Raw genomic sequence first — 20,762 nt, 5'->3', positions numbered from 1 at the left:
ATATCACTGCTCAAGGAAATAAGAGAAAACACAAACAAATGGAAAAACATTCCATGCTCACGGTGAGGAAGAATCAATAATGTGAAAATGGCCACACTGCCCAAAGTAATCTAAAGATTCAATGCTATCCCCATCAAGCTACCATTGACTTTGTTCACAGAACTGGAAAAAAACCACCTTAAATTTCATATGGAACCAAAAAAGGATCTGCATAGCCAAGACAATACTAAGCAAAAAAAAGACAGAGGCATCACACTACCTGACTTCAAACAATACTACAAGTCTACAGTGACCAAAACAGCATGGTAGTAGTACCAAAACAGATATATAGACCAATGGAACAGAACAGGGGCCTCAGAAATAATGCCACACATCTACAACCATCTGATCTTTGACAAACCTGACAAAAACAAGCAATGGGGAAAAGATTCCCTTTTTAATAAATGGTGTTGGGAAAGCCAGCTAGCCATACGCAGAAAGCTGAAACTGGATCCCTTCCTTATACCTTACACAAAAATTAACTCCAGATGGAGTAAACATTTAAATGTAAGATCTAAAACCGTAATAACCTAGAAAAAAAAACCTAGGCAACATCATTCAGGACATAGACATGGGCAAAGACTTCATGACTAAAACACCAAAAGCAATGGCAACAAAAGCCAAAATAGACAAATAGGGTCTCATTAAACTAAAGAGCTTCCACACAGCAAAAGAAACTATCATCACAGTGAACAGGCAACCTACAGAACGGGAGAAAATTTTTGCAGTATGCATCTCTGACAAAGGGCTAATGTCCAGATCTACAAAGAACTTAAACAACTTTACAGGAAAAAAAACTCATCAAAAAGTAAATGAAAGATATGAACAGACACTTCTCAAAAAAAGACATTTATGCAGCCAACAAACACGAAAAAAAGTTCATCATCACTGGTCATTAAAGAAATGCAAATTAAAACCACACTGACATACCATCTCATGCCAGTTAGAATGGCTATCACTAAAAAGTCAGGCGACAACAGATGCTGTAGAGAATGTGGAGAAATAGGACTGCTTTTACTCTGTTGGTGGGAGTATAAATTAGTTCAACCATTGTGGAAGACAGTGTGGTGATTCCTCAAGGATCTAGAACTAGAAATACCATTTGACCCAGAAATCCCATTACTGGGTACATACCCAAAGAATTATAAATCACTCTATTATAAAGACACATCCACACGTATGTTTATTGCAGCACTGTTCACAACAGCAAAGACTTGGAACCAACCTAAATGCCCATCAATGACAGACTGGATAAAGAAAATGTGGCACATATATACCATGGAATACTATGCAGCCATAAAAGAGGATGAGTTCATGTCCTTTGCAGGGACATGGATGAAATTAGAAAACATCATTCTCAGCAAACTAACACATAGAAAAACAAACACCACATGGTCTCACTCATAAGTGGGGGTTGAACAATGGGAACACACAGACACAGAGAGGGGAACATTGTACACTGGGGACTGTTGCGGGGTGGAGGGGCTACAGAAGGGATAGCATTGGGAGAAATACCTAATGACGGGGTGATGGATGTAGCCAACCTCCATGGCATGTGTTTAACTATGTAACAAACCTGCATGTTCTGCACATGTGCCCCAGAATTTAAAGTTCAAAAAAAAAAAAGACATGAGGTCTCCAGCAATCCCATTACTGGGTATATACCCAGAGGAATATAAATCATTCTTCCATAAAGACACATGCATATGAATATTCAGTACAGCACTATTCACAATAGCAAAGACATGGAATAGCAAACCTAAACGCCCATCAATGACAGTTTGAATAAATGTGGTACATATATACCACAGAATACTACATAGCCATGAAAAAGAATGAGATCGTGTCTTTTGTGGGAACATGGATGGAGCTGGAGGCTCTTATCCTTAGCAAACTAACGCAGAAACAGAAAACTAAATACCACATGTTCTCACTTAGAAGTGAGAGATAAATGATAAAAACTTATGAAGTATATAGAAACTGTGGTACAGAGAGACGCAATACCTTGTGCCTCAGCCTCCCAGGTAGCTGGGATTACAGGTAGGCACCACCATGCCCAGCTAATTTTTTGTATCTTTAGTAGAGACAGGGTTTCACCATGTTGGCCAGGCTGATGGAGACCCCATATCTTAAAATACATAAATAAATAAATATATACACACACACACACACACACACACACACACACACACACACATAAAACCCAAACATATATCATTTAAATATTAAATATATATTATCCTCCAAACCCACCATTATGTATATATAATGTGTGTATATATATACTAATATATATAATACTTAAGAGCCATTTATATATATATATATAAATGGACCTCAAAGGTACATTTTTCTCTTCTTCCTTAGCATCTTGGCATGTGTTGTTCTTTTTTACCCATTTTCTTGTTCCACTTTTATTATTCATACACACAGACACACACACACACAAATGGATTTCGAGTATTTATATATGCATATATTTATATATAAAATATGTATATGAATATTTTATATATTTCTTACGTATTATAAAGTGTCTGTATATAATAGATGTGAGTATATATATATATATATATATATAAAACTAAAAATAAATACTCAAAAGCCATTTTTTTCCAACATCAATAAAATAGTCCTATCTATTTTATACGTATAACATTAGGGATGTATACCTGCAGATAAAATGGAAATAGGAGATACTCCAAATGGCATCAGGTACATTAACAAGTAAATTTTAAAAATTAGATGAAATGGCCAGTTTGCTAGAAAATATTGAAATTTGGTTCTATATAAAAATGAAAAGGCTAATAAAAATTTTAAAACATTGATATAGCTCTGTTCTTCCAAAAACCCACCCAGATAGTTTTACAACTTTGGTAAACATATAGTTCACTCATTCAATAGCTACTTTAAAGTGCCTATTATGCCCTTAAAAGGTATTGTTGTTCTAGGCTCAGGGTATATTTTCTGGCTAACATTTTTTGAGTGCTTATTAGATGCTAGATACCATTCCTTTTACGTGTGTTAGTGTATTTGTTCTTCATAATATGTGGTGGGGAGCAGGTGATTATTGTTATTTTGTAAGTATACAGAACTGTGGTACAGAGATGCTCAATACCTTGTGGCCAAAATGATCTTTTTAAAAACACAGATCAAGTTAACCTGCTTATAACTCTTCAGTGGCTTCTTACTGGTCTCTGCAAAAGACCCATATCCTTAACAAGGACCTAAAAGCCCAGCAGTATCTGGTTGCTCTTGCTACTGACTTCTCTAAAATAGACTTGTACCACTTTTCTCTCTCTGTATCCTGTCTTTCAGGACCTCAAAGGTATCTTCCTCTCGTCTTCCTTAGTATCTTGCTGGGTGTTATTCTTTTTTACCCACTGACTTGTTCCACTCACTCCCTTATGCCTAGTGAAAGCCTGATAATTCTATAGATCTTAACTCTACTTCTGGATGTCTTCCAATTTCTAGATAAAATGAAGTCCTCCTACTGAGCACACCCATAGTCTTATGAACTTAACTTCATAGCCCCTATTGGAGTAATACTTTGACATGCATTTGTGTAATAATTTGATTAATGTCTGTCCCCATACTTGATTGTATGAGGGCATGGACTATACATACACATACACACACACACACACACAGATATATATATATATATATATATATATATATATATGTATGTATTTTGAGGCAGGATCTCACTCTTGTCACTGAGGCTGGAGTGCAGTGGCGTGATCACAGCTCACCGTAGCCTCAACCTCCTGGGCTCAAGTGATCCTCCTGTCTCAGCCTCTCAGGTAGCTGGAACCACAGATGTGTGCTACTATGCCTGGCTAACTTTATTTTTGGCAGAGATGGTGTCTTGCCATGTTGCCCAGGCTGGTCAGAAACTCCTGTGCTTGAGTGATCCTCCCACCTTGCTGTGTTGGGATTACTGGCATGAGCCACTGTACCTAACCAATGTTTTCACTCACCATTGTATCCCTAGCACCTTGGATAGTGCTGATACATATCAAGCACTCAAGAATGATTTAAATTTCTAAATGGATGATTTATTTTATTTATAACATACATGAACTGGCATTAAAGTTTTCAAGAACCTAAATCAATATAATGTGGGGCTAGTCAATTATCCAAAAACGATTCTCCTAAAACCTAAAAAGAAATTAGTAAAATTTTCAGTATGTCACAATAACAAAGGACAAAGTTGGACTGTCTGTTCCATAATATTTTAAAAACTAACTTTAAAACAAAAATCGCCGGGCGCAGTGGCTCAAGCCTGTAATCCCAGCACTTTGGGAGGCTGAGGCGGGTGGATCAAGAGGTTGAGAGATTGAGACCATCCTGGTCAACATGGTGAAACCCCGTCTCTACTAAAAATACAAAAAATTAGCTGGGCATGGTGGTGCGTGCCTGTAATCCCAGCTACTCAGGAGGCCGAGGCAGGAGAATTGCCTGAACCCAGGAGGCGGAGGTTGCGGTGAGCCGAGATCGCGCCATTGCACTCCAGCCTGGATAACAAGAGCGAAAACTCTGTCTCAAAAAAAAAAAAAAAAAAAAATCAGTAGAACATAGTTACTGGGAAATTAAACAAGTTGGGAAACGCAAAAATAGAGTGGAAGATGATCTTCACCCTACACATCTCTCCAACACTGTCTAGGATTACAGACATTAAATGACTTTACCTCTTTCCTTAATCAAAACAAATTGTTCAGGGAGAATGATTTAAAGGAATAGTTCCAGCCAGGTGTGGTAGCTCATGCCTATCATCCCAGCACTTTGGGAAGCTGAAGCCGGCAGATCACTTGAGGTCAGGAGTTGGAGACCAGGCTGGCCAACACAAAGAACCCCATCTCTACTAAGAATAGAAAAATTAGCTGGGGGTGATGGTGCATGCCTGTAATCCCATTACTTGAGAGGCTGAGGCAGGAGAATCACTTGAACCCAGGAGATGAAGGTTGCACTGAGCCACTGAACTCCAGCCTGGGCGACAGAGTAAGACTGTCAAAAAAAAAAAAAAAAAAAGAAAGAAAGAAAGAAAAGAAAAGAAAAGAAAGAAAGCAAGGAAAGAGTCACTTTAAGGATGACTAAAGATGCAATGAATAAAGCTAAACCAAGCCACGTAACTACAGGTGTAAATGTAAAACTAACATTCCTAGACTATTTACTGTGTCAGGAATGATCTATGAGCATTTCCAAATAGACCACTTTGCACTGAATATGAGCATTTATTAACTCATGTTTTTTCAAATCAACTCGATGAGGTAGTTACAATTATTATCTCCATCTTACAAGTGAGAAGATCACCCAAGTTTTAAGTGGGCAGAGTCAAGATTTGAATCCAGGCTAAGGTTAAGAGCTGGTGTTCTTAACTATAAGACGCCAGTAGTTAAAATAGATCCTCCCTAATTGGAGGTAAATACTGAAGATTTTTTTTTTTTTTTTTTTTTTGAGATGGAGTTTCGCTCTTGTTACCCAGGCTGGAGTGCAATGGCGCGATCTCGGCTCACCGCAACCTCCGCCTCCTGGGTTCAGGCAATTCTCCTGCCTCAGCCTCCTGAGTAGCTGGGATTATAGGCACGCGCCACCATGCCCAGCTAATTTTTTGTATTTTTAGTAGAGACGGGGTTTCACCATGTTGACCAGGATGGTCTCGATCTCTCGACTTTGTGATCCACCCGCCTCGGCCTCCCAAAGTGCTGGGATTACAGGCTTGAGCCACCGCGCCCGGCCACTGAAGATTTTTTAATTCACACAAACTGTTTTCTTATCTAGACCATTTCACTAGCCCTCTGGTTGGTTTCCTTGACTCTAATTTTGCTCTCCTTAAATCCATTTTCCACCCTGCATCCAGTGATCTGGACTTGTACAAAATTAGGGGAAACCTACTCAGCATGGCAAACAAGGCTGATTCATGCTTCATGATCCCAGCCTTCTGGCCTCTCTAGTGTCCTTTTCTGCTACTCCCCACCTAGACTTTATATGTCTTAAAGTGTAATAAAACCTCAGTACTTGTAGTGTCCACTACACACTAACCATTCTCACTTAAAATATATTTTACAAACTATGTGTCTTTTTGTTCCCTTTTCTGAAATGCCCCTTGTTCCTTGCATTTTTGTCTCACTTAAGCATCTTTCTGGATTAAATTTTATTTTCTCCAAGAATCCTCTTCTGAAACCCTTAGAAGTTACTGTCCTCTACTGGTACTAGCCATCCTTTATTGAAATCACCTGTTTGTGAGTCAGGAAAAGTTTAAACTCTTATTAAACTCTTTGAAAAGAGGAACTCTTTCTCTTTTAGTACACTACTCCCCTCTGTCTCCCATCCCTCCTGGCATTTGTTAATGTTCAGTAAAAGTTGAACTTTTGAACACTACTGGAAATCAAGAAACACTGAGTTTTAGCCTCAGTTTTGCTCACTATGTGATCTTACATATTTTATTCTCTGTGTTTATCTTATGTATCTATATACAACTTAATCCTAAAGTTCCATCGGATAAAAATTTCATCAGATAAAAATTCTACAACTTTTTATTTTGCTCATCATGTGACGGTACCTGGTATTTAAAAAAAAAATTCCCCTACATCAACTTAAAAAATTAACATTTGATTATAATTAACTTCTAAAAAACTGAAAGATGAAACATATCAATGCCCTTTTTTTTTTTTCCTGTACTGCTACCTGAAAACATCGAAATTTGCTGTGTGGAACGAACAAGATTTCTTCTAAGAAATTACCCCTACTAGCATGACTACATAAAACAAGGTAATTCCCAGAAAGAATATCATGCAGATGCTAAAAAGAAAACAATGACACGGGGCAAATGCTTACAATGCTCAATGAAGAGAAAGGTTATAAAGTTTTAATATACGATTTGATCATTTGAAAATAATGGATATATAACTTAAACGGAAATGTATCATTAAATATAGCAACGGCCTCTTCCAAAAAATTTCAAAATCCGGCTTAGTGATAATTACACGACCATAATTCAAAAACCTTTAACCGAAGCAAAGACAGTGAAGATTTGTAACCGGAATTGTGCGAAAGGAGTGGGGGTGATTCAAACAAGTGTCATCACCCCGTCCAATGATGAAGGAGAACGTGTATCAGTTCTGCATTGTGAAATTCTCAGTATCGGAGCGTGTAGTGGCTAAGAAAAGCGATGGGCGAATTAGGAAACAGAGAAAGGCCACGGACATCACCAGTTCTGGCCTCTTTCCGACCGGAGGAAAGGGGAGAAGGCGGGTAGTCGTTAATTCCAGGTACCGCCTAAGTTCTGGGTCCCCGGCCCTAGCGAGAGCCTCGCCTCGCCTCGCCTCGCCTCGCCTAGCGCGCCTGCGCGGAGCTGGCCGGCTTCCCGGACGGCCCTCGCTTCTTCACCACCCGGGCAGTCCACCAGAAGTTTCTAAAAGGGTGAGAGGCGACAATGCAGTGCAGCTGGGTTAAAGGAAGGAGGCTGGTTCATCCTCCGCACTTACTTGGTACTCGATCTCCAGCGAGGCCTTCAGGGGCATGGGCTGATAGAAACACTCTTTCTGGCCTGCGGGAAGGGTAAAGGTGAAGTCGCTGTCGAGTGAAGGTGTGAAACCGGCCGCCCCAGGCAGCAGCTCCGGAGGCAGAGCGGCCAGAAGGAGCACGGGGAAGGACAGCCAGATCCTGTCGCCCATCCCTGCTGGGGTGATCTCGGGCTCAAAGAGGCTTGGGGTACTGTTGTCTCCGCTCCGCGTTTCCTCTTTGGACTCCTGGAGGTTTACAGCGAAACCTGGAGTCTGAAGAAACTCCAGGTGGCGGCGGCTGCCGCGAACACTCCTTCCGAAAGAGAAGCGCGGTCCTCCAAAGGGTAGGGACTCAGGGCGGGACCGGCAGTCGGTTCCGCCACCTCCTTAGTCTCTGCTCCCTCTAGCCAGGCGTGAGCACCGCCCGCCTCTGCCCCTGACGGCCTCCGGTTCCCATGGCTTCCCCCACACCAATGGGCATTATGGCAGTAATTGTGGGAAATGTAGTACCGAGCGAGCTCGGCTAGCTGGCTTCGACGCGCTAGTCGACCACGATTCCCGGCAAGCCCTGCGCCTCCGGCGGCGCCACACGCAGTCTGCGCCGGGGCGGGGCAGCGGCCGAGTAGGCGCGTCCCAACGGCTCCCGCGACCGTTCGAACTTCGTGCTGCTGCGGTTCGCTGATTCTCCGAGTAGTGTCTGAGACTTCCATACTCTGGGGCCCGGGAGAGGGTCCGAGGCTTCCTAACGCAGACTCGAGTGCGAAGCGCGCCGTCGCCAGGGGGATCTCTCCCCAGCTACGACTTGGGTGGTGAGCGACTGCCTCTTGGCTGGGGGAAGCCGGCCTGCCTGGGGGAGTTTTGTTCCTTTTCCTCCCCGCACCTTGGATGCGCTGGGGCTGGTCCTCGCGCTTGCTGAGCATGCTGCTTTGAACGGTTTTATCTTATTTGATGAAAAATAGGAAGGCGCAGTGGCTCACACCTGTTATATCAGCACTTTGGGAGGCCGAAACGGGAAAATTGGCTGAGTCCAGGAGTTCGAGGCCAGTCTGGGCAACGTGGCCTGACTCTTGTCTCTATAAATTAAAAAAAAAAAAGGAAGATGTCACGTCTGCCCCCCACTCCCCGCCCTCGCTTCTTTCAGTCGAATGTAGGATCAGCGGTGTCTCTAGAAATTTAAAAAAAAAAAAAAAAAAAGGAAGATGTCGTTTCGCCCTTCCTTACCCACCCGCGCTTCCTTCAGTCGAATGTAGGATCAGCTGTGTCAAATTAAGCGATCTTGAGACAGGAGACTACCTTATAAAGTTATGACCTCTTTCCAGAATGAGGAAATTTTTTGACTACAGCCCATTGTATCACATACAAAGGGTATAAAAGAACACTTGTCCTTCGTTTGATGGGTGTGCATGTGCAAACCTGCAAACACGTTGTTAATTAGGGCCGAAAGCTGATGTTGTCAGGGTCCGTGAGTAGGATGATGCGCTTTTCTAGGTATGCACAGTCAGTGAAGATATTGGGCAACTACTGTAAACTGAGGTGAAGGGCAATCATTTGACAGTAAATGACCCACTAGGAAAATGAAAACATTTTAGTAACCAATGTATTCATTGCTACTGCAGAAAAGTTAGAGAGTTATTTCTTTTTTTTTTTTTTTTCGGTATGCAAATGTTTATAGGAGCTTTATTTTTAAATTTTATTTATTTTTTAAGACGGGGTTTTACCATGTTGGTCAGGCTGGTCTTGAACTCCCGACCTCAGGTGATCCGCCCGCCTTAGCCTCCAAAGTGCTCGGATTACAAGCATGAGCCACCACGCCCGGCCTATGAGAGTTATTTCTTTTCTTTTTTTTTTTTTTTTTTTTTTTTTTTTTTTTTTTTTGGAGGTGGAGTCTTGCTCTGACACCAGGCTGGAGTGCAGTGACACAATCTCGGCGCACTGCAGCCTCCGCCTTCTAGTTCAAGTGATTCTTCCGCCTCCCGAGTAGCTGGGATTACAAGCGCGCCCCACCACGCCTGGCTAATTTTTGCATTTTTTTATTTTTATTTTTTGGTAGAGATGGGGTTTCACCATGTTAGTCAGGATGGCCTTTAACTCCTGACCTCGTGATCCACTCACCTTGGCCTCCCAAAGTGCAGAGATTATAGGTGTGAACCACCGCACCTGACTTGAGAGTTATTTCTTACATGAAAATACACAGATGTTGAACTAAAACCTGATTTAAGATGAAATATACAGGGCCAGGTGTGGTGGCGGGCCCCTGTAATCCCAGCTACTCGAGAGGCTGAGACAGAGAATTGCTTGAACCCGGGGGGCAGAGGTTGCAGTGAGCCGAGACACACCACCGCACTCCAGCCTAGGCAACAGAGCAAGACTCCAGCTAAAAAAAAAAAGATATGATACCGAATCACATTTTAGGATTTGCCCAATTTTCTCTACCCTTTTCTCCTTCACCATCCTTCAGAGAGCTAGAGATGTTGAATAGATAAGGCAGGATTCGGACCTGATTTGTTGACTTGTCTGAGAGTGTCTTCTCACTTAAGCAGAAGCAAATTTGTGGAAACAAAATGGGAAAAAGGATCAATTTGTCCATTGAGATGACATAGTATTTCATTTAATTTCCTGCCACTTTCTTCCCATAAGGTGAGAGTTTTTTTTTAATCGTCTGCCCTACCTCTTAGAATTTTTGAGTGGGGAATAAATGTAGCATACTATTCTAACTGGATGAGGAAAGGAAGGACAGTTCAGTATTCATTAATTCATTTAAAATATTGAGCTTCTCCAAGTACATTGAAGTCCTGAACGTAATGCACATGACTCCTAACCTTTTGGAATTTGGGATGGGATGTGAATTATAAGAAGGGCAATGAAAGATGCTACAATGAAAAAGGTAAATAGGATCTCAAAGAGGAATGTAATTTTAAGATTGCTCATAAAGCTCTACAGGAGTAGTGGCGATTATAAAGCTTTAGTTTTTTATTGTATTACAGTATTGTGATGCTTTATTATGATTTTTTATAAGCAAAGAAATTTAGTAGTCTCACAAACCTAGAGATACTCATCCACTGAAGAAACAAAAGCTTTACTTCCTTTATTTCTATGAGTTGACCTGGCAATGTTATTTTAATCTCTGTGGTTGTGACTTGTAAATGTGTGTTTTTTAAATTTTATAACTATGGGGCTAGGAGGAGGAAATAACTTTTATCTGGTAATAAATTCCCTTCTAAGAAAATATGAATGACAGTAATGATACCATTTTATCAGCTGTCCAGTGCTTGTAACCCGATTATGAAAGTTCAAACACCTCATATTGAAATTGATATGTAATAAGTAATAAAGCTACAATGCGACAAAGTTAAATGGTCTTTGCATCCTAATGACTTGGATTCAAATCTTGGTTTCACCATTTACAGTTTGTGTGACTTTGTCTGATTCTTAGTTTCCTTAATATGGAATAAAAATACGTAAACAATTGTTAGAAAGATCAGGTATGCTTAGAAAAGGGGAATTGTAATAACTAGAAACTAGCGAAAATGAAAAATTCATTCGCTGAAATTGTACTGAACTTTTCTTTGTAGCTTTACACTATAACCAAATTCATTATTATTGATTTTTTGTTTTGTTTTTAACTGCCATGAAAGATTTGACAACATTTGAAATAGAAAACTAATGAGTTAAATTCTATTCGTGTATTTTGACTGAAACTACAGAATCTTTCATGCAAAGTACCAAAAAATTCATTTCTTTTTTTAAGAAATGGAATCTAGTTCATCAGACTACTATAATAAAGACAATGAAGAAGAAAGTTTGCTTGCAAATGTTGCTTCCTTAAGACATGAACTGAAGATAACAGAATGGAGTTTGAAGAGTTTAGGGGAAGAGTTATCCAGGTAAGTAGGTAAAATCAGTTATAGAATTCAGTGTGCCTTAAATATATAAATATAAAATGTGTGTATTTCATTATTATATATTGTTTCTAATGTGCCTCTGGAATAAGAAATAATTTTCTTGTACTTTTTAATGTAACTTTCAGTTTAGGAAAAAATAGGAATATTAGATAAGCATTTACATATTAAAAACACTTTCAGTGTATTAGAACTCAGTATAAAATATATATTTTGGGCTTTATTAATTTTTTATTATTATGACTTTTTTGAATCCTAAGTAATCTTAGCATAGAGGCTCTAGAAATATATAGATTGCTAGTTTAAAAGTAATTATGATATATTTAAAATTTAGTGGAAACATTGCCTTACATTCATAACTGTGGACTACTTAGCAGCATTTCAGGATTTCTTTCTATTTTCCTATTTAATGTATAGCAATTTATAGTGAATGAACTACCCAAGAACTGAAATATGTTTTTTCTTTTTTCTCTAGTGTTAGTCCAAGTGAAAATTCTGATTATGCCCCTAATCCCTCAAGGTCTGAAAAGCTCATTTTGGATGTTCAGCCTAGCCACCCTGGACTTTTGAATTATTCACCTTATGAAAACGTTTGTAAAATATCTGGTAGCAGCACTGATTTTCAAAAGAAGCCAAGAGATAAGGTTATTGTTTTTAGACCTATCTAGTTCAAAGTAGTTTTGTTTTTAGGCCTGTCTATTTAAAATATTTTTCTTTCAGTTCTTTTTCAAATACCTTATTCATGGTTCGATAATTCTTAGTGTATTACTCTACTTTTAAACTTATTTATTACCTTTTTGCTGTTAAATGTCTTCTTTTCTCAAGTAAATTATAATACCCTTGATTTTAACACTACATCTTATACATAATAGGTAATCAATTATTTATTAAGTAGTTATGGTATACCTACCATTTAGCTTGGATCAAGTACTATAGATAGCATGGCACTATTCTCCCTTCATTATCTTTATATTTTGTCAATGATGTTAGAGATCTTTGCTTGGTCTGGAACTCTCTCCTTTTTTCTTATTCTGTCATATGTTTATCTCTCTGTATTTATCCCTCTTCCTCACTCAACCCTTTTATCGCCTTTTGCACTCTTCCTATTCTTTATTCCCCCACTCCCTGCATGTATATACACAGATATGGTTACAGATACATGGCATACTCTTTTTGGACATGTATTTGCTCTTTCCACTTCAGAAAGCCAACCATTAAGAGCTTTCCTTTTTGTAAGGAAGCTATTTAATTAAGCTGTCTGGACCTACATTTTAGAAAACAAATTCAAATTCCATGTTTACGTAGTCTGTAATTCTAAGAAATTTTATCTCTGTCCTCATTCAAATTGCTGATCGTTCTTATTGTATATGTGCCTCAATTGGGAAAACAATAATGGTAATGCCTGTCAAAGACAAAAGGCTAATCTAGTGTGTGAAGAGCTCCTAGAAACTGAGAACAAAAAGATCAATAACCTAATAGGCAAAAGACATGAATGGAAAAGAAAATAAAAATGATCTCCAAAGTAATGAAAAGGTGTCCAGTCTCACTCATAATAAGATAAATTCAAAATGAAACTATACCTGTTCTTACCTGTCAAATTATTAAACATACAGATATTTGATACATTATTTTATTAGTGATACTGGGTAGGCATACATCGCCTAGTGCCAGTGATATAACCCCAATGGAGATATATTTGGCAGTATTTATCAAAATTACAAATACATTTACCTTGACTTGAAACTCCCATTTCTGGAAAACGATACTATAGATACACCTGCAGGATACAAAATTAGGCATTGTTTATCATATCAAAAGATTAGAAATAGCTCAGGTATCCAGTAATGGGGGTTAGTTGAATAAACTGGTGGTTTCTTCATGCAATAAAAACTATGCAGTTGACAGGGAAAAAAAGGAGTTTCTCAATGTATTGGTTATTGAGAGATTGTAGTGTATATTTAAATAAAAAACGCAAGGTACAGAATGTTGTAGCTAATGTGATGGGAAGAGACTTCTGTGTATACTTTATATAGTTTTGAATTTCAAACTGCATAAAGAAATGACTCAAAGTTAATTAAAAGAAACATTTTGAAAATCACAATCCTCATGAAAATTAAATTTATTGTAAAATATGTATAAAAAGAATATAATAAAAATATGTGCTGGGCCCAGTGGCTCACACCTGTAATCCCAGCACTTTGGGAGGCCGAGGCAGGCGGATTACACCTGCCTGAGGTTGGGAGTTCGAGACCAGCCTAACCAACATGGAGAAACCCCATCTCTATTGAAAAATATAAAATTAGCCAGACATGGTGGCACATGTCTGTAATCCCAGCTATTCGTGGGGCTGAGGCAGGAGAATCACTTGAACCTGGGAGGCAGAGGTTGTGGTGAGCTGAAATCGTGTCATTGCACTCCAGCCTGGGCAACAAGAGTGAAACTCTGTCTCCAAAAAATTAAAATTAAAAAAAAGTATACAGATAAAATATTTTACCTATTATCCATGTTATTGTTGGTGGACATTTGGGTTCTTCTCATTTATTATCTCTTATGGGTGGTGTAGCTGTGAATATTTTTATATCTTCAGGTGTAAAAGTACAAAAGCTTATTAGGTTTATATCTAGGGATGGTATTATTGGTTCTTAGCATATTCAACTTTGCTGGATAATACCAGCCAGTTTCTTAAAGTGTACCACTGTTTTCCACGTTATACTTGTATATACTTCCACCAGCAGTGGAGGATAGTGTTGATTGTCCCACATATCCCTGTCAATACTAAGTATTTTAACTCATTTTCTGAGGCATTTAGTCATTTTATTAATAATTGCTCATAATTTTCCATTAGTTACATGTAACCCTTAATTGAAATAATTGAACATATATTTGTTCTTTTTCATGTTTTCAGTTGTTTTCATCTTCCAGCCCTGTGGATCAGGAGATTAAAAGCCTTCGAGAGAAATTAAATAAACTTAGGCAACAGAATGCTTGTTTGGTCACACAGAACCATTCCTTAATGACTAAAATGGAATCTATCCACTTTGAATTAACACAGTCAAGAGCAAAAGTATGTATCTTGAAATGATTAGTTTGCCAACAGAAAATAGTTGTTATTTTAAGATTTATAATTGGAAAAATATTCCTCGTATTGCCATATTGCCTTAAAGTATTATGTGAAGTAATTTTTATTATGATACTCTATTATCAACATGTTATAAGAACAATTTTGTATTGAATTATAACCGAGAATGATTGAAGGGAACTTTACAGTTTTTGCATTTAGATAAGTAAGTTTCCTAAGGTGTTAAGATTACCAATTTGTGTGGTTTTAATTTTTATAATCAAAGGAAGTATAACTTATTTATCTTTCCTTTTAAAATAACACATTGTCATTGTTGAGAACTTTAAAAGTAGAAAAAAGAGGAGGAAAGATCACCCAGAGTTTCCACCATCTAGAAACCACTTTACTGGTTTAATACATAACTGAATCCAGACTATTTTAACTAGTTTTGTTTTTTTCTGGTTTTTACTTCATATATTGTCTATGCATTTTCTGATGCATTTACATAGCTTTCCTATTGATCATTTTTTAATGGTAGCTTTATATTTCATGTGATTATACCATAACTTAGTTAATAATTCCCGTACTTCAGTGGTTTCCTATTTTTGTAGTAAATGATTGGTGTTACACAAAAAATTAGAAGAAACCAAAATGTCCAATAATGGAAATATGGTAAATTATGGTATACCTATAAAATAGATTGCAACAAAGCCTTTTTTTAAAAAAAAAATGAGGTAAATATACTAGTACTAAGATGCAAAGTTGTTTCACTTATATGGTGCATTATGAGGTTTAAATGATATAATGTATGAAGTTACTTAAAACAGTGTCTATCTGTAGTCAGCACTCAGAAACTATTACCTAATATATTTAGTGGCAGAAAAAACATTACAGAGCAGTACACACATGTATAATAATCTTAGTTTTCCTCTTTATAAGAAGTATACATGTTTCTGTGTGTGTGTTTGTAAATATATATACATGTAATATGTTAAGTTTAAAAACTGTGCTTCACACTTGATAATTCCAAGAGATTGGAAGGTTGGATTGAGCTTTCGCTATTTATGTTTATAAGCATTATATACATACATTATATGTAGTTTTAAATAGAGGAGTTATGGGAAGACTGTATTTTTCTTTTCTGTTTTTTCAAACAAAACAAAATGCTATTAGGGATTATTTCAGCACAGGGGAAGAAAAAGCAGCAATGAACATAAAACTTCTTCAATGTTGGAGATTATTTCTAGGGTAGATTTCCAGAGGCAGAATGACCAAATTTTAGGGTAATAATGTTTTTCAAGCATTTATATTTGGTTCCTCCTCTTTTTTTGGTCACTTTGAGGTAAAAATACTGTTTTTCTTGATTTCTTATGAGAGTTACCTTTTCATTATATTTGTTTGCCATTTAGATTTTTTTGTGATTCATCTGTTCATTTTTTCTCTTATTTAAAAATTTTTTTTGCAACTATAAATGATCTCTCTTTTTAAAGTCATGATTGCCCAACGATTTAAAGTAAGAAAAGAGACATAAAGATAATTTAATAACTACTGAACTAATAGCATTTTGAACCCTTCTTTTTAGGGTATAAACACACCAATGGTTATGCAAGGAAGTAAGATACTAGCATTGTACTTCCCAGCTCAGCATTTTCTCAGTTGTTTGAATATTTTTTAGGGAAGCCACCTTTTTCAGGCCATGTATGAGCTTTTGATGTTACATATATGCCCCCTATCGAGACTCTTGCAGAAATCAATCAATATATTTGTAACTTACCTCTGGCAATGGTTGTACTTACTCTTTGGGAGCCTGGTATTTTGCTCTTTCTGAGCTTTTTGCCCTGTACTTGTGCTGTCCAGCTGCCATCCTGGGACTTCTATTTGGTGTTCTACTAGGTTGGATCTACTGTTTCCTGAATTCCATGTTTTGTTATTGTGTAGTTTATTCTTATGTATTTGGAGAATATCTTCCAGTTACTTCCTTGCCTGTCTGAAAATGTCTTAATGTCTTCCTTACTCATGATTAAATTCCAGTTTGAAAATTATTTAATGTCAGAATTTTTAGAGCATTACTCTCTTCTGTCCTCCAGTGCTGCCTTGAAAAGTCTGTTGCCATTGTGAATTACTTTCCTTAGCATGTAATCTCCTTCCCCCCCCCCACCCATTTGTTTGTTTTTTACTTTATGATAGTTTTAGGATCTTCCCAGTCCAAACTATACAACAATGTGTCTTTGAATAGACCCTTATTACTCAATTGGGTATTTGAGAGCCCTTTCAGGCTGGCAACTTGTATCCTTTGGTTCTGGAAATTTTTCTGTTTCTTAATTTTATATTTAATTTTTGTGGGTACATAGTAGGTATATACATTTTTGGAGTACATTAGATGTTTTGATACAATCATGCTGCGTAATAGTCACATCATGGAGAATGGAGTATTCATCTTCTCAGGCATTTATCCTTTGTGTTATAAACAAACCAGTTATACTCTTTTAGTTATTTAAAAATGTACAATTAAGTTATTATTGGCTATAGTCACCCTTTTGTGCTATCAAATAGTAGTTCTTACTTATTCTTTCTATTTCTTGTACCTATTAACCATCCTCACCCCACCCCCATTCCGCCAACTGCACTTCCCAGCCTCTGGTAACCATCCTTCTACTCTCTGTGTCCATAAGTTCAATTGTTTTGATTTTTAGATCCCACAAATAAGTGAGAACATGTGATATTTGTCTTTTGATATTTGAAATAAGTGCCTGACTTACTTCACTTACCATAATGATCTTCACTTCCAACCATGTTGTTACAGATGACTGATTCTCATTCTTCTGACTAAATAGTACTCCCTTGTGTATAATTACCACATTTTCTTTTTTTTTTTTTTTGAGACGGAGTTTCGCTCTTGTTACCCAGGCTGGAGTGCAATGGCGCGATCTCGGCTCACCGCAACCTCCGCCTCCTGGGTTCAGGCAGTTCTCCTGCCTCAGCCTCCTGAGTAGCTGGGATTACAGGCACATGCCACCATGCCCAGCTAATGTTTTGTATTTTTAGTAGAGACAGGGTTTCACCATGTTGACCAGGATGGTCTCAATCTCTCGACCTCGTGATCCACCCGCCTCGGCCTCCCAAAGTGCTGGGATTACAGGCTTGAGCCACCGCGCCCGGCCACCACATTTTCTTTATCTGTTCATCTGTGATGAACACTTAGGCTGCTTCTAAATCTTGGCTACTGCACAGTGCTGCAACAAACATAGAAGTGCAGATATCTCTTCAATATACTGATTTCCTTTCTTTTGAGTATATGCCCACCAGTGGGATTTTTGGATCATATGGTAGCTGTATTTTTAGTTTCTTGAGGAACCTCCAAACTGTTCTCCATAATGGTTGTACTAATTTACATTCCCAACAATAAAGTATGAAGGTTCCCTTTTCTCCATATTCTTGCAAGCATTTATTACCTGTCTTTTGAATATAAGCCTTGGTTTTTTGTTTGTTTTTTTATTTTTATTTTTTTGAGACAGAGTCTTGCTCTGTCGCCCAGGCTGGAGTGTAGTGGCGCAATCTTGACTCACTGCAAATTCTGCCTCCCAAGTTCAAGTGATTCTCCTGCCCCAGCCTCCCAAGTAGCTGGGATTACAGGCATGTGTCACCATGACTGGCTAATTTTTTGTATTTTTAGTAAAGACGAAATTTCACCATGTTGACCAGAATTGTCTCCATCTCCTGACCTCATGATCTGCCTGCCTCAGCCTCCTGAAGTGCTGGAATTATAGGCATGAGCCACTGTGCCTGGCCTGTTTTTTCATTTTTTGAGACAAGGTCTTGCTCTGTCACCCTGGCTTGAGTGCAGTGGTGCTATCACGGCTCACTGCAACCTTGACCTCCTTGGCTCAAGTGATTCTCCCACCTTAACCTCCCAAGTAGCTGGGACTACAGGCACATGCCACCACTCCTGGCTAGATTTTGTATTGTCTTTTTGTAGAGATAGAATTTTGCCATGTTGCCCAGGCTGGTTTTGACCTCCTGGACTCAAGCAATCCACCCAACCTCAGCCTCCCAAAGTGCTGGGATTACAGAATTGGGCTACTGGCCCTGTGATTTTTATTTAGGAGGTAGTCTCAACATTATTTTTTGCACTTCTATTGAATCTTTTATTTAGGCTTTTTTTGCTTTCTAAATTTTTTTTTGTTCTGGTGGTTTTGTATTTCATAACATAGTAATGTAGTATTCTTTCTTAGCATTCTGAAGATTTAATGATTTTTTTCCACCATGTTTGCTTTCCTTTCATTTTTCTTTTCTTTGGACCTCTGACTTTCACATTCGAAGCTTTTTTTAGATGTTAGTATTTTAGCTATTCATATTTAAGAGAAAGGCAATTAAATTCAGATTGGTGGTTTGTTGTCCAGTGGACTTTATTTGTGGTGATGGTTAGAGAGATGCTTCTTTTGTAGGGAAACACCTGCCAACTCCCAGCCAGTATTGGTATGAGATGTTTTTCTTTTCCTTTTTTTTTGAACATAAACTGAAGATTTTATTGTCTTTATAATAAAACAAAAGATGACACTTAGAACTGAGTCACTTGGCCCTTTCTGCTCTTATTTCCTCCCAGTTCAGAATGCTTACATCTTTTAATAGCCAGTATTCTCTTAGATCTGCAATTGAACTCAGTGCACTCAAGCCTTAGCATAATCTTCTTTGTAGTTTTAGCCTTTTTCTGGAAAATCAGCTTAGTCCGGCCATCATAGCCAATCTGCTTCCTATCATATCACCACTTTCCCTGGGCATACAAAGAATCCTTGCCCTTCTTGTATGTGTCATTTTGTGGGGTTGGTACTTGCCAACCTTCTTATAGTAAGTCCAGCAGGTGTTAGGAATGTTCACCATGTTTGAGGGAGTGCCATCAGCATGGAAAGAGACTTTTGTGGGTTGGTTGGTTTGTTTTGGCTATTGAGTTTCTCCAGCAAAGAGTCCTTTAATTTCTCACCTGTTGGATAACCCAAAATGAAATGGAGTAGTAAGGTGGGGCTGATGGTTTTATATTACCTTGTTACAGCTGTACTTCATTCCTGCTTATTATTATTAGTGTCCCACAGTCTCAAGCTTCTTCTGTTCAGTTTCTTCTGATAATAAACTTTCTGCCTCTTTTCTAGTATGCCAACACCTTGCTATTGGTGTTCTGGGAGTGGGAAAAAGAATGACTGTTATTTGCAGAGACTTTGAACTGTATCCCTGGTTTCTCATCAGGTCCTCACTTCTGACCTTTACAGTACCTTGTGCTTTCATGTTCTAAATTTATTTTTCAGTGATAGTTATCTTATTGATGCTCTCTTCCATACCATTTAGATTGTGGTTTCCCACCCTTTTATGGTAGTTGATTCTCCTGCCCCTGGAGGAGATTCAGATTATAGGATGATTTATAAATTATTTATAAGTGCAGATTATTTTCTGTATTTAGATTTTTTTCTAGTAAGCATATATTCTGTAATTAGGTTTTTTAAAAAACTTCTATAAATATTTTTTATAATTTGATGTTTTATATTTAATTTTCTAATTTATATAAAATTAATCTTGCTAGATGCTTATCAGTAGAGATTCTGTTTTCTCCCCCAAATCACTTTTCAATTATAAGTTTAAGATAATGCCAGGAGTTTACATGCCAAGGCTGACTTACAATGATGACATGCCCATGCCCGTATAAATGTTGATCAAAGGAATAGATGGGAAGCTTTACATCTAACCAATGGTTTGGGAGTTCTACTGAACCCCCCTCATCTGACAGGAAAAACACTAAGGAGCAAGTAGGTTAATTTATTTTCTGAAAATACTATAAAAGTTGTTTTTATGTTTTAGATTTCTACGCTTGAGTTTGCTCAACAGCAGGCTGCCAGTGTCCCAATCTTAGAAGAACAGATTATAAATTTGGAAGCAGAAGTTTCAGCTCAAGATAAAGTTTTGAGGTAAATATACTTTTTATAGCTTTCAAAGTTTTATTTTCTACTTTTACATTTTGTTATATCTTGTTAAATCTTGTTCCCCATGTCCAATAAATCTGCAGTAAACTAATGGTATTTAGTTGTCTTAGAACTTGTTGAATCTATTTTTAGTCAGTCATAACTCCTCTTGGCTGTAGGTTGCATGCAGTATATAGGAGCTAAAAAAAGACTAGGGAGAGATGCCTATTTACATGCTTTTATCAAATATGAATTAGTTCACTTCTTCACCTACATAGCAACATATGCCCAGTGTTTCAAAGGGAGTTCAAGA

At 37.9% G+C, this 20,762-nt stretch overlaps 2 protein-coding genes across 8 annotated transcripts in view; one reads left to right on the top strand and one right to left on the bottom strand.

Moving 5' to 3' along the window:
• The window catches only part of TMED5 (transmembrane p24 trafficking protein 5), a 28,910-nt gene extending 20,951 nt beyond the window's left edge, over positions 1-7,959 (bottom strand). The window contains exon 1 of the mRNA XM_039460763.2: positions 7,530-7,959. Coding sequence (XP_039316697.1) covers positions 7,530-7,718 — 189 coding nt within the window. The 5' untranslated portion in view covers positions 7,719-7,959. The remainder of the gene's footprint in view (positions 1-7,529) is intronic.
• A 41-nt stretch (positions 7,960-8,000) lies between these two features.
• CCDC18 (coiled-coil domain containing 18) overlaps positions 8,001-20,762 on the top strand; it is a 104,332-nt gene continuing 91,570 nt past the window's right edge. The window contains exons 1-6 of one of the 7 annotated variants that reach the window (XM_074381412.1): positions 8,001-8,356; positions 10,088-10,184; positions 11,296-11,431; positions 11,922-12,090; positions 14,352-14,510; positions 20,349-20,455. In XM_074381412.1, the coding sequence (XP_074237513.1) occupies positions 11,298-11,431; positions 11,922-12,090; positions 14,352-14,510; positions 20,349-20,455 (569 nt within the window). In that variant the 5' untranslated portion in view covers positions 8,001-8,356; positions 10,088-10,184; positions 11,296-11,297. Of the gene's footprint in view, positions 8,357-9,405; positions 10,185-11,295; positions 11,432-11,921; positions 12,091-14,351; positions 14,511-20,348; positions 20,456-20,762 lie in introns of those variants that run through there. The other 6 variants (XM_074381411.1, XM_074381413.1, XM_074381414.1 and 3 more) reach the window with 6 other exon arrangements.

The sequence above is a fragment of the Saimiri boliviensis genome, chromosome 11 (genome assembly GCF_048565385.1).
Source record: "Saimiri boliviensis isolate mSaiBol1 chromosome 11, mSaiBol1.pri, whole genome shotgun sequence".
Classification (NCBI taxonomy): Eukaryota; Metazoa; Chordata; class Mammalia; order Primates; family Cebidae; genus Saimiri; species Saimiri boliviensis.
The sequence above is the reverse complement of the archived record's forward strand: the minus strand, read 5'-3'. Positions and strand labels throughout refer to the sequence as shown.